Below are 14281 nucleotides of genomic sequence, written 5' to 3'. Positions count from 1 at the left end.
TTCATAGTGGAGTTGCTGAAAAGTGGGGGAAACACGGTGATCTGGACTGTAATAGACTTATTTTCCAAACAGGCACATTTCATACCTTGCAGCGGACTACCCTCAGCCCGCCAGTTAGCCAAGCTGTTCCTGAAGCACATCTACTGCCTGCATGGAGTACCACAGAGAATTATCTCAGACAGAGGGGTCCAATTCACAGCCAAATTTTGGAGGGAGTTTCTGCGGCCTATTGGGTCATCCTAGGGTTTTAGCTCGGCCTTTCATCCAAGCACCAGTGGGTGGGCAGAGAGATTGAATGCCATGGTAGAGCAGTATCTGAGGTGCTACATAAATTATCAGCAGTCCAATTGGGCGGACCTCCTGCATTTCGTGGAGGTCGTGTACAATAATGCTGTTCACAGTAGCATGGGACTAACCCCCTGCAAGGTAATGAGCAGCATGTACTTTGTCCCAATGTCTGAGTATCCAAGCGACCCCCTCCTCCTCAGTCAGCCTGACCGATGGATGTCAACGCTGAAAGCAACTTGGGAGAATGTCAAAAAAGCACTGGCAAAAGCAGCACAGACCTATTAGAGACAGGAAGACAAACACTGAGCCCTACAATGACCATTCCAGATGGGGGAGAAGGTCTATTTCTCCACCAAATGTGTGAGGTTAAGACTCCCTAGCAAGAAATTTGGGTCAAAGTTCATGGGACCATTCCCCATAGTAAAGATCATCAACCCAGTCATGGTGCAATTGAAGTTGCCCCAATTGTTAGGGAAAATACACCTGGTATTCCATAGTAGCCTGTTAAAACCTGTGGTTGGATCAACACTGAGGCCCCTTCCTCATGAGCCCCCAGATTCCGTGGTGATAGGAGGCCAAACCCATTATGTGGTGCAGCGAATCTCGATTTGAGGTGGCATAGGAGACAACTCCAATATTTAATCAAGTGGAAGGGCTACCTCTTATCAAAGGTATCATGGGTAAAGAGTAGGAACATCCAAGCCGATCACCTTGTAGTAAGGTTTCATGCAGAAAATCCAACCAAGCCTGTGGGGTTTTCGTGATCATAAGCTTCCATAACTGCAAACAATTTGTTTTTGTGTGTGTTGTACAGGTCACCTTCAAGAAGTGAGGGGATACGAATGTCAACTCATTAAACATTTTGTATACACATTTTATAGTTGACAACTGAAAGAAGGGGGGGAGTTTCAAAGAGCAGATGCCAGAGTGGAATCAAAAGTACATTCCATTCATATTTTCTTCAAACACTAATTAGATGACTGAAGTTTCTGGCATGAAAATCTAATTGGAGAGCATGATTGATGACTCTTGGCTATAGACGTTTTTCATTGGATGAAACCCGGGGGGCGGGGGGAAGCAGGATCAAGGGTGACAGTGAATTACATATCTCAGAGTTGGCTATGCCTAGGTAAATGCCGGATGTAGAATGTTACCTTCAAATAAATCTTTTTTAATTTTGGGAATGTGACTCGTGGCTCATGATTTAATTGAAGTAACTGCCGGAATCCTGACATTTGAATTACTTACTGCAGCTATATATATTCTTGGGGTAGGAGAGTTGCTGCATTGATATAATTAGATGTGGGAGACATCAGCAATTATTGACAAGGTGTGTAGTTGCACATTACTTAAAAATATACAGCTGGCATTTCGAGCTTGATTTTTTCCACTTTGGTTTTGATTGATACTCTGAATAATTTATAATATTTCTTTCAATCATAATGAAATATCATTAAGGATATATATGTCACTGGAAATGACCAAAAATGTCACTAGAAATAGCAGAGAGAACTTAGATACTAATGATTAAAAGATGCTTTTGAAACAAAAGTATTGGTTTATTTTCAATGTTTTTGCTCAGGGACTTCACAGACTTTCCATTTGTTCAAGAGTTTTTCATAATTCATCAATTCAATATGCTGATTATGTAAAATGGCCTCTAGTGGCCTTTTGGTCATCTCCTAACAGAGGAATAAAATCAAGATCATGAAATGTGTTAGTACCACTTTATAATGCCTTGATAAGACCACATTTGGAATATTGCATCCAGTTTTGGTCACCATGGTATAAAAAATAAGTTGAAATGTTAGAAAGAGGGCAGAGAAGAGCAATAAAGATGATTGGGGGACTGGAGACTAAAACTTATGAAGAACAATTGCAAGAAATGGGTATGTTTAATGACAAGAAGGACTTGGAGTGCTATGATATCAATGTTCCAGTATCTCAGGAGTTGCCACAAAGATAAGGGAGTCAAGCTATTTTCCAAAGCACCTGAAGACAGAACAAAAAGCAATGGATGGAAAATAATCAAGGAGAAAAGCAACCTAGAAATAAGGGCAAATTTCCTGACAGTTAAAACAGTTAATCAGTGGGAAAAGCTTGCCTTCAGAAGTTGTGGGTGCTCCATCACAGGAGGATTTTAAGAAGAGATTGGACAACCATTTGTCTGAAATGGCATAGAGTTTCTTGCTTGAATGGGGTTGGCGGGGGTTTGGACTAGAAAACCTCCTATGTCCCTTCCAACTCTATATTCTCTTAAAATGATGCAAAAGAAATTATCTGTTTCTTTGGTATCTTAATGCCAGCCTGGTAAATATTTTTGTCTGACAAATTCAAAATCAGTTCTGCTTTCATCAAATTTTGTTCTAGTTTTTTTTAAAAAAACGGGCACTTACTTTGACATAAAATCCACTAGTTGATTATAATATGGCTTATCTTCATGATCTTGATAAAATTGTGCTGCTGTCTCAGGACTTATGTGTGCTTCTCTCAATTCTGAGATTAGAAATCCAGCATCTTTTACTTTATTTATAATTTTATCTAGAAGAAGAGGGGGACATCAACATTCCACTATTTTAGTCTTAAAAGTATACTGTAGTATTGTATAGTATTGATCTATGAAATATGTTCAGTTGTATAAAAACTGTCAAAAAGAAATTTTATTTTCCTGCTAGTTACAGAATTTTTGTTTACCTGAAAATATTATTCCCAAATGATAGCTGTGAATTGAGACCTTTTACATTTATGAATAAGAAAAAAGTTACAAAATAATGGGCAGAAAATTACTACAGACCTGGCTGCTGAAAATATGGTTTGAGGGTTTGTATGAGGAAAAAAAAACTTAAGATGGCAACCAGAATAGTGCAATTGAAGCCCTTAATATGAAGCTACCATCTTGAGGTTTTAAGAACTCCCCTGCAGATGCCTCTGGCTGGAGATTAGCCTTTTGCATGGAAGTGGCTGCTTGCCTAGTTAAGATTAACTCTGTATGGTTAGTTGATAACTTACAACTGTAAGTGAGCCTGAAATTACAATTTTAAATTGTCCCAGTCAAACGGTCACTATGTGACCTCACATAATTTTATGACTTTTTTGCTGTGATTGCTATGTGAATGCTGCGGTCACATAGTGAATGTCACTTTGTTCAGTCAAAACTGTGGTTGTTAAGCAAACACATTTTACTCAATGGGTGTTTTTTTAAACTATGGGAACTGTAAATGGATGTAATTGTGGATTGGTTGCCAAATGCCCAAAATGCAATCACATGAACACAGGGGTAGGAGGAATTGCTGGAATTTCAAACTGGGTTGGAAGTAGCTTTGGGGGAGTCCGTATCAATTTGACATGATCAATAAGTGACATGTCATAAGTCGAGAACTACCTGTAATGCATAAACAAGGCTTTAGTATCTTTTTTTTGGTCTTTTTACTCTGTCCAGTTGCCTCTTCCCTTTGCCTTTTACACATCCACTTTTCTACCATTTTATTTTTCCTTCTGTTCCCAGGATAGCTACCTTTTCCTCTTACTTTGTATGTTCTCTTCATTTTCTCACTGCTGCTGATAAGTAAAGTGAGGATAATATGTTTATGTGTATTACTGTGTGAGGAGGATATTTGTTGATATATGCAGATATGGATGAAATAATTTTATAATGGTATAACTTATTTTACAGGAAATTAATATAAATGTGCAAAAAGAAAAACATGAACACTTTGTAATATTAATCTTACCTTTGTCTTCAAAAGCAGAGGGTTTAATGAGAGCCATAGTGTTTTCTACAGGAAAGAAGAATTGTAATTCCTTTGTAGCCTCATTCGTGTTTGCGCTGCCATGCAGCTGATTAATTGGAGAATCATGGATTGTAAATTCAGCACGTAAACTGAAACAATAAACTCAGAAAATTAGAAAAATGGCACAGAAACTTCATGCTTACAAGTTATAGCCTCACATCTAGTATATTAAACTGTGAGGTTATACACCCATAAAAATACCTGATGTGGAAACCTGCAATCTCTCTCTCTCTCTCTCTCTCTCTCTCTCTCTCTCTTTCTCTTTCTCTCTCTCTCTCCCTCTCCCTCTCCCTCCCTCTCCCTCTCCCTCTCCCTCCCTCTTTCTCTCATAGAAGATCTGTGTTCCATTTCTGATTGCATGTATGTATGTATACACACAAACACAGTCGCACACACACACACACACATTTTACAAGTGCATATATATAATCCTTTGGGATAGATGATGAATTCCAGAGTAAGATGAACTTGAAATTCCTAATTTTCCTCCAAGCCTTCCCCCTTTGCCAATTTCTGACAGATAACATTTAACAATGCATCTGTAATAGGAGTGGTCAAAGTATGAATCAGTCATTGAAATAAGCAATTTGATCAATGCATCATTCAGAGTGTCAAATAAAATCAGTTAAAGTTCACTGTCCCAAGAGCTATTTCAATGTTTTGTTTTCCAACACATTCTCATGGTATTTCTTTTGAGAGGGACAAATTTTTAAAAAGACAAAATAACTGTACCTATAAGAATTCTGTAATGACTGAAATATGGATAGCCCAGAAGCCATTATCATTAGTGGTAATATATGTACCAAATGAAAATCAAAAAGATTTTTATAAAAAGTTATATGAAAGAATTATAGAAATGGGACAGAGGAACATCTGCAATAGTGGACAGTAAAAAGGACTATGTGAGTGATAAGAAAAATGGAAAGAAAAAGAAAATATTACCAAAATCATGTTTCAAGATGATAGCAGAATTAAATTTAATAGATGCATGGAGACAATTGAACTTAGATAAAAAACAATTTACTTTTTACTCTAATCCATACCAATCTTGGTCCCGAATTGATATGGCCTGGATGAATGGAGAGATAGGAAAAGAAGTGGAGAAGATTGGAATACTACTGAACACTTGGGCAGATCACAATCCACATAAAATAATTTGGAGAGGCCAACAGAAAACAAGAAGATGGACTTTAAATCCAAAATAATAAAAGAAAAGGAATTCACCCAAATGTTTATGAAGGAACAGGGACTCAAAGAGAACACAAAACAACACACATCAATACAAAATCTTCGGGACACCATGAAGGCTTACTCATGTGGAATTATAATATCATATACATCAAAAAGAAATAAAGAGAAGTGGAAACAACAGAGTACATTACAAGAAGAAATTACCTAGAAAGCCAACTTCAGAAAATACCACAGAATACTAAAATTAAAGGGGAATTGACTTAAATTAAACACAAACTCAATATTTTAGAACAAGAAGAAATGGTAAAGAGCTTAAAAGCAGTAAAACAAAACTCCTTTGAGCAAGCCAATAAACTGGGGAGATGGTTATCTCATAGATTAAAAAAAGAGAAGAGGATTATGCACCAACTTCAGAATGAAAATGGAGAATTTCAACATAAGATGGAAGGGAAAAAAAGAATTGCGCATCAGTACTTTGAGGGCCTGTATAAAAATGAAGAAATAGAGGAAGAAAAAATAATAGATTATTTAAAAGGGGAACGGATTCCACCAATAACAGAAGAAATGAAGAAGATTCTATCCAAAGAAATATCAATAATAGAATTGAAACAAGCAGTCAAAAAGCAGAAAAGTGATAAAACTCCAGGTCCAGATGGGCTACCAGGGGAAATATACAAGATGATGGGTGAACAGATTGAACCACTAATGCTAGAACTGTACAATGAGTTATTGACAGAAGCCAAATTGCTGGGTTGATGGAGGGAAGCATATATTTCATTAATACCAAAAGAGGGTATGGACAGTAGACAAATCTAAAATTATAGACCAATATCATTGATGAACGTTGATTACAAAATATTCACAAGTATAATAGCAGATAGATTGAAAAGATTATTAAATGAATATACCCAGATCAAAATGGATTTCTCTCATTAAGGCAAATTAGAAACAACACAAGAATAATATTGGATATTTTGGAATATTACAAGGCCCCTCCAGAAAAACAAGTGGCACTTGTTTTTTCTGGATGCACAGAGGCATTTGGCAATCTGAATTGGCAATTTATGATGCAACAAATTAAAAATATGAATTTAGGATATAAATTTGAGAATATGATAAAAGCAATATATTCTACCCAAAAGGCAAATACTGTATTTTATTAAACGGTGAGAATACAGAGACTTTTAAAATAATGAAAGGGGTAAGGCAGGGTTGTCCACTGTCGCCTCTGCTTTTCATCCTGTTGCTAGAAATTTTACTAATATGAATTAGACAGAATGTGGGCATAAAAGGAACTAGAGTTAAAAAAGAGGAATATAAATTCCAAGCTTTTGCAGATGACATGGTATTCTTTACTGAAGATCCTATAGAGACAGGATATATATTAATTAAGATCTAGAGAAATATGGAGAAGTATTAGGCCTTAAAATCAATAGACAAAAGACTAAAATGTTAACTACGAATTTGACAGAAGAACAGAAAAAAAGAATTAGAAAGAGTAATGGGGCTTCAAATGACAAAGAAAATTAAATACTTAGGAATATGGTTAACTGCAAAATGTATAACAATAAAAGAAAATAATTATATGAAACTTCTACAACAAAGATAGATGTGGAATTATGGGGGAAGTTACAAATATCATTATTAGGGAGAATTGCAGTGATCAAAATGAATATCTTACCTAAATTTTTATATTTATTCCAAACAATCCTCATAAACTTAGAGAATTTTTTTTACAGATATGAATAAGATTATGGTAAAATTTATATGGTTAGGGAAAAACCCCAGAATAAAGTTGAAAGCGCTACAGGATAGTAGAAGCAGAAGTGGCTTTGGATTCCCGGATTGGGAGCTTTACTATAAGGCAGCAGCTTTGACCTGGATTAAAGAATGGTTAATTTAAACAATAAAAAGATATTAAGCCTGGAGGGCCATGACTTACAAAGAGGATGGCATGCCTTCCTATGGGAAAAGGAAATTAAGAAACAAACCTATTTCCATAGACACTTCATAAGAGATTCCCTGATACAAATTTGGAATAACATTAGAAAGAGATATTGCATGAAAATTCCAATATGGTTATCTGCAATGGAAGCCATGATACATCCCAATAATTTGGATATAAGTAAAATGGCGAAATATAAAGAAGTTTTAGATAATCAGGGGAAGTTAAAATCAAATCAGGAACTCAAAGAACAAGGAATAGCCATAGACTGGTGCCTGGACCGCCAACTGCAAAATAGATATAAAAAGATGTAGAAGACTATGGAATTTATACAGAATTGCAACAATTAGACAAAATTCTAACAGACCCTGAGGAGAAATGTATAATCAAACTGTATAAATACTTATTAGAGGTTGATTTAGAAGAAGAAATAGTGAAAGGTTGTATGATAGCATGGGCCAAAAATATAGGACATAATATAGATCTAGAAGATTGGGGGGAAATTTGGAACCAAAATTATAAATTAACAAGATCATCGGCCTACAAAGAAAATATCTATAAGATATTCTACCAATGACACCTACCCCCAATGAGATTAGCGAAAATGTATCCCAACATGAACCCGGCATGCTGGAAATGTAAAAAAGCACAAGGCACTTTCTACCACATGTGGTGATTTTGAACCTGAGTTATTCATAGTAGGAATATTTAAAAAGAAACACAAGAAAAAGATTAAATACATATGTTATTACACTTATTAATTGCGGTAAGAATTGTCAGAGTATATCCATGAACTGGAATAGAGCATGGTAACAAGGTCAGCCAATGAATAGGCACAGCAACTAAGTCAGCCAATGAGGACATTTTTGGAAACTGAAACTAGAATTAGCCTAGGCTGGAAACTGAAACTAGAAGTAGTCTAGGCGTGGCTCTATGTTAAACTCTACAACTATGTTAAGCTCTGAGTCTGTCTATTGAAATGAAACTGCTTCTCTCCTCTGCTTTGTATAATGCTTGCCTGCTGAACTAAAATGAAACTGATGTCTGTTTCTGAGCTCCTGAGTTGTCTGCTGAAGCTCTAAACATGTCTACTGTTGTGAACTAAAGAAATGTAATTAATAAAGATTCATTTGCCTAGCAGGATCGTAATCCTGCATGTCCTATTGGCCCATATAATGGCAAGTTACGATTGGTTCATTCCGAGCAATCTGACTGGCTGTTGGCGGGCCGCGCCAAGATTCAAATGCTATAACACTATCCATTGGTTATCCGGATAGCAGCTTACCCTATAAAAGAGTGACTGCTAGCCGGGTTTTTTTTTGTCTCTGTTATGCTTGTGAATAAAGAGCTGAAGTTCAAGGTTGACAGTTTGGTCTCCGTTCATTAAACCCATGCCTCAAACTTAACACTGGCGACGAGGATGGGATACGGAGACAAAAGAGCTGACTAAACCCTACAGAGCACCAACCGAAGCACGTGGCTGAGAGCGCATCTACATCGGCAGGATGTCAGGTGGCGCTATACCACCGGCTCCTTTTGACCCGGAAAAGGAAGACTGGGAGTCGTATATGGATCGGTTTCAAATGTTTCTAGAAACCAACAATTTGAAAGACGCAACACCTGGAAAGAAGCGGGCGGTGTTCTTGACCCATTGTGGACCAGCCGTTTTTAGGATGGCGAAGGCGCTCGCGAAACCGGCTGAAGTGAAATCAATGGATTGGGACAACCTCGAACCTATCCTACGGGCTCACTATGCCCCCGCCGTACCAACGTTGGTCTGGAGACACGAATTTTATCAACGGGATCAGCAGAAGGGTGAAAGTATTGCAGACTTCATCGCTGACCTTAGAAACCTGGGAGGCCTCTGTGGTTTTTCAGACCTAGAAGAAGCTATGCGAGACCACATAGTTCTGGGATTAGATGACCACACAGTACAGAGCAAGATCATGGCAAAAGGGGACATCGATCTTGCAGATGCCATTGCTGACGCTACTGCAGCAGAGGCAACCAAGAAGTCGGCCGCTCGAATGCGCCGCACCAATGTACCGCTCCATCAATTCGCCCGTGAAGCCTCGCCTCAACTAGAAAGACACTCAGCAACAGCGCACCATGAGGACCTCGAGTCCCAATCCGAGAGTGATGAAGAAGAGGTTAACAGACTTCGGGCGAACGAGATCAACAAACTCTAAAACTTCAGCGCCCATGTGCGGGTTGTGGGGAAACCACCCGCGATCCGGTTACAAATTTCTCGACGCAATCTGCCGTTCCTGTGGGAAGAGAGGCCACATCGCACGGGTCTGCAGAAGTAAGAGGGAATCCAACACAAACAGAAAGGAGAACAACCTCCGCCAAACCACAGGGAACCTCCCTGCAAATCGGGATCGTTTGAATAACCAATGGAACAACCATGCCTACAGCAGCAAAACATCTGCTCTTCCAGCACGACGAGAAGAGACACACCAGACTATTATTATCGCCACGCTTCGTCATTAGACAAACAAAAGATCCAGTGGAAGTGGCCATCGAGAACAAACCTTGCCTGATGGAAGTCGACTCGGATCGTCCCTCTCGATGGTTTCCTGGAAGACCATTAAACAGCTGATCCCTGCCATCCGTCGGCAAGACCTCAGGACACAGAAAATCATCCTCAGAGATTACCAAGGGAACACGATCCCAGTCGTCAGAGTGAGTCAAGTCCAAGTATCTTTTAAAGATCGTGCCGTGTCACTCCCATTAACTGTCGTCGATGGTGACCGGCCCAGCTTACTAGGCCTACAATGGTTTGCCCCACTCGGGATCGAGGTGGCGGCATTCACCAGGGCGGCAGCGACGATTGGGAAGAGAGCATCGTCCAGGAATTCCAGCGTGTTTTCGGACAACTTAGGCAAGTACAAGGGGACCCCTATATCATTTAGCCTCAATCCAGAAGTAGCCCCTATCCGCCTTAAGCCTCGCCGGTGCCGTTCGCCCTTAAACCCAAGATTGACGAGCAACTTGATAAATTAATAGCCCAAGGGGTGTTGGAGCCTATTGACCACGCCCGTTGGGAAACCCCAATCGTAACCCCCATCAAACCGGATGGGTCGATCAGAATTTGTGGAGACTACGCGCCACTCTGAACCACGCACTCCAACAGAGCACTTATCCGGTGCCGGTGGTTCAACATCTTCTCCACTCCCTGGGCGGCGGGAAGATCTTAGCAAAGTTAGACTTAGCGCAAGCGTATCAACAACTACCCGTTGATGCGGAAACCGCAGAGGCACAGACTATCATTACACACCGAGGTGCCTTTAAATGCAACAGACTCCAGTTCGGAGTGAGTGTAGCCCCAGGATATTTCAGAGTCTAATGCAGAGACTTTTACAGGGAATAAAAGGGGTTGTACCATACTTGATGGCGTGTTAATTGCTGCCCCAAATAGAGAAGAGCTTGAAAGGCGTCTCAGATTGGTTTTACATAGATTTAAGGACGCCGGTCTCAAGGTTAAAAAAAATAAATGTCAACTATGCACTGAAAGGGTAGAGTTCCTCGGATACCTCCTCGATAAACACGGTATTCACCCTACCGAAAACAAACTCAGGGCAATCAAGAAACGCCCCAAGACCTAAAAATAAGACTGATCTCCAGGCTTTCCTGGGACTTATTAACTTTTACAACATCTTCTTGTCCCAGAAGGCGACCGTAGCTGAGCCCCTACATAGACTTCTCGACAAGAAAGCCACCTGGGTCTGGGGACATCGAGAAGAACACTCTTTTCAAAAAGTGAAAGACTTATTAACATCCGATGCTGTTCTAATGCAGTACAACGAGACTTTACCATTAAATATTACGCGACGCATCACCATTTGGGGTTGGAGCCATTTTGAGTCACGTGTTACCAAAGCGGGCATGAAGCCCCCATTGCGTACTTTTCGCGGACATTATCAAAGGCTGAACGGAACTATAGCCAACTTGACAAAGAGGCTCTTGCTATTGTATCGGCCGTGAAGCGATTCCACGAATATGTGTACGGGCGGCCCTTTACTCTAGTTACAGACCACAAGCCTTTACTTGGCATTTTAGCAGGTGATAAACCAACGCCGCATATATTGTCGCCTAGAATGACTCGCTGGTCAGAATTCCTAGCAGCCTACAACTATGTACTGCAGCATCGCCCAGGGAAAGCCATTCCCCACGCTGACGCTTTGAGCCATTCCCCACTTCCGGAAACCGTCAGCGACCCAGCTCCAACCCTCACCACGCTGCAAATTGAAACCCTCAACTCGCCGCCACTAACGGCAAGAGATATCGCTGCTGGCACAAAACGAGACTCTATCCTCATGCAAAAGTTCTCAGTTGGGTCGAACGGTGTGGCCAGTCGAAGAAACCCCCGCCATTTTTGCGCCGTTCAAGCACCGGCAAACAGAACTATTCTCCCAGAAGGGCTGCATCCTATGGGGAGATAGAGTCGTCGTGCCAGAGAGACTACAGTGACTCGTGTTGCAAACCCTGCACGAAGGACATCCGGGCATCATCCGCATGAAGGCTCTCGCTCGAAGCTACGCGTGGTGGCCAGGCATCGATAAACAAATTGAAGCCTGGGTAACCACGTGTAGAAACTGCCAAGAAGTCAGCAACGCCCCACCGAGAGCAATTCCCACTGAATGGGAAACTCCTCGAGGCCCGTGGTCCCGCATCCACATTGATTCGCAAGGGACCCACCGAAAGGACACACTTTTCTCCTAACCGTGGATGCTTACTCCAACTGGCTCGAAATCCACAAGATGAAAAGCACGACTACTGACTCCGTTATTAAAAAACTAGATAGATTATTTGCAACACACGGTTTCCCGAACGTTCTAGTTTCCGACAACGGACCCCAGTTTACTGCCCTCACCTTCGAACAATACTTAGCGGACCGGGGCATCCGCCATGCTTTAACTTCGCCAGCTCACCCTGCGGCAAATGGTAGGGCGGAACGGATGGTCCAATTCCTTAAAAAGACACTCCAAAAAATGGATCCGGGGGACATCGACGCTAGATTGAACAAAATACTCTTACTACAACACATTACCCCCCACAGTGTCACCAACAAGACTCCAGCCGAACTTTTAATGGGGCGGAAGCTTCGCTCCCACCTCGACCGATTACACCCGTCTTATTCGCCAGAGAAACCTTGTGGATCCAGCGGAACGTATCGCCAATTCAGGGTAGGCGACTTGGTCTACGCCAAAAACCTTTCCGGTGAACCGTTGTGGGTCCCAGCCACCGTAGTCTACCTCACTGGCCCTAGATCTTACCGCCTTAAGACGACAGACGGCAAGATATGGAAATGCCACATAGATCAACTTCGATCTCGTTTACAACCCAATATCCGCGACCCCCCCGACTTCCAAACTCAAGGGGGAGGGAATACCGAGGGGGACGAAGGCCGTATAGACGACGACGTAATCGAGGACAGACGGCCGCTAAACCGAGTACTCGCGCCACCTGAAGAAGGTCCGGGATCGGGGGCATCCTCCCCGCAGAGGAACACCGTAGTGGAAACATGCCTGCCCAATCCAGGAATGGACTTAAGGGACCCTGATAGTGCCGAAAACAGCACCGCGGAATCAACCCCGGGCGAAGACGAGCCTTGCGTTCCACCGGAACCGAACTTTAAACAAAAACCGGTGGAACAGCGAAAATCAAATAGGCAGGTAAAACGACCTGCATACCTGCGTGATTACGTCACCACGGCCGTCAAACGGAACCCAGGGGGGAGGGGTGTTGTGAACTAAAGAAATGTAATTAATAAAGATTCATTTGCCTAGCAGGATCGTAATCCTGCACGTCCTATTGGCCCATATAATGGCAAGTTACGATTGGTTCATTCCGAGCAATCTGACTGGCTGTTGGCGGGCCGCGCCAAGATTCAAATGCTATAACACTATCCATTGGTTATCTGGATAGCAGCTTACGCTATAAAAGAGTGACTGCTAGCTGGGGTTTTTTTTGTCTCTGTTATGCTTGTGAATAAAGAGCTGAAGTTCAAGGTTGACAGTCTGGTCTCCGTTCATTAAACCCATGCCTCAAACTTAACATCTACTTTTGTCTGAGTTTGCTCCATGTTGGAGAAATCTACAACTGGTTTGTAAAATCTATTTATTATCTTTATAAAGACATTAAATGAAGCATCAGCCATCTGTGTTTATTTTTCTGGCACTGAATTAATGCTGCAAAACTCTGAATAAGAATAACATATGCACAATGTTGGAAACACAACAACATCCCTTCTGAGGAACTGGTAATTCAAAAAATCCTGGACTTTGCCGAAATGGATAGATTGACTCTAAAATTAAAAGATAAAGAGGAGTCGTAATACCATGAAATTTGAGATATGTGGTATAATTGGCTGGAAAATAGGTAATAAAGGAAGTTAAGATAAGAAAACCATAGATAAATGTATATAATCGTATAATATCATATATTAATATAAATATCTAGAAAAGATGGATATGTATGATAATAATGCTACAGTGTTGTTAATATCATGATCATTTTTGCTTTTTAAAATGTAAAAAATGATGTGGACTGAAGATGGTGTTTGATTTCGTTGTATGAGGTGCTATGACAATAAAGTAAACTAAACTAAACTAAAGTAAAAGAACAATAAAATTTATTTTTTTAAAAAGTATTCCATAAAAAAATTCAGATAAACATTCTGTCCTCAGGATTCTTGTTATCTTAAAAAAAGAAAGCAATGGCAGGGCAAATTCTGAAAATAAAGTATTAGCTGAATAGATCACTTTTCTACTGAAACAAATTTTAACGGTTTGGAACAGCAATCACAGAATTCACCTAAAATTAAAACTGAGATTCATATAAAGATTCCTATCAACAGCAGGAAACTGAAATAACTTGGTTATTATTAACAAAATGTCTTGTGGCAGAGGGATGTTTTTACACCTTATCTGTCCATAGATATCACCTTAAGCAAAATTCAGCATCCGTTCAGAAAATCTCATTCAATAATAATAGTTGACATTTTAAAGAGCACTCTAATAAATGTTGATCAGTGTAATTCCTCAAGGTTTTTTGCATATGG

General features: G+C 40.4%; 1 protein-coding gene across 2 annotated transcripts in view; it reads right to left on the bottom strand.

Annotated features, from left to right (window-relative positions):
- NME8 (NME/NM23 family member 8) overlaps positions 1-14281 on the bottom strand; it is a 116713-nt gene that overhangs the window by 17365 nt on the left and 85067 nt on the right. For both annotated transcript variants that reach the window (XM_087948086.1, XM_087948087.1), the window contains exons 13-14: positions 4020-4168; positions 2685-2829 (exon numbers count right to left, since the gene is read on the bottom strand). In XM_087948086.1, the coding sequence (XP_087804212.1) occupies positions 2685-2829; positions 4020-4168 (294 nt within the window). The remainder of the gene's footprint in view (positions 1-2684; positions 2830-4019; positions 4169-14281) is intronic.

This window comes from Notechis scutatus, chromosome Z, assembly GCF_049901735.1.
Source record: "Notechis scutatus isolate UNSWTSFEM ecotype Mainland chromosome Z, rNotScu1.2, whole genome shotgun sequence".
NCBI lineage: Eukaryota > Metazoa > Chordata > Lepidosauria > Squamata > Elapidae > Notechis > Notechis scutatus.
This window is presented reverse-complemented; position numbering and strand designations above follow the sequence as displayed.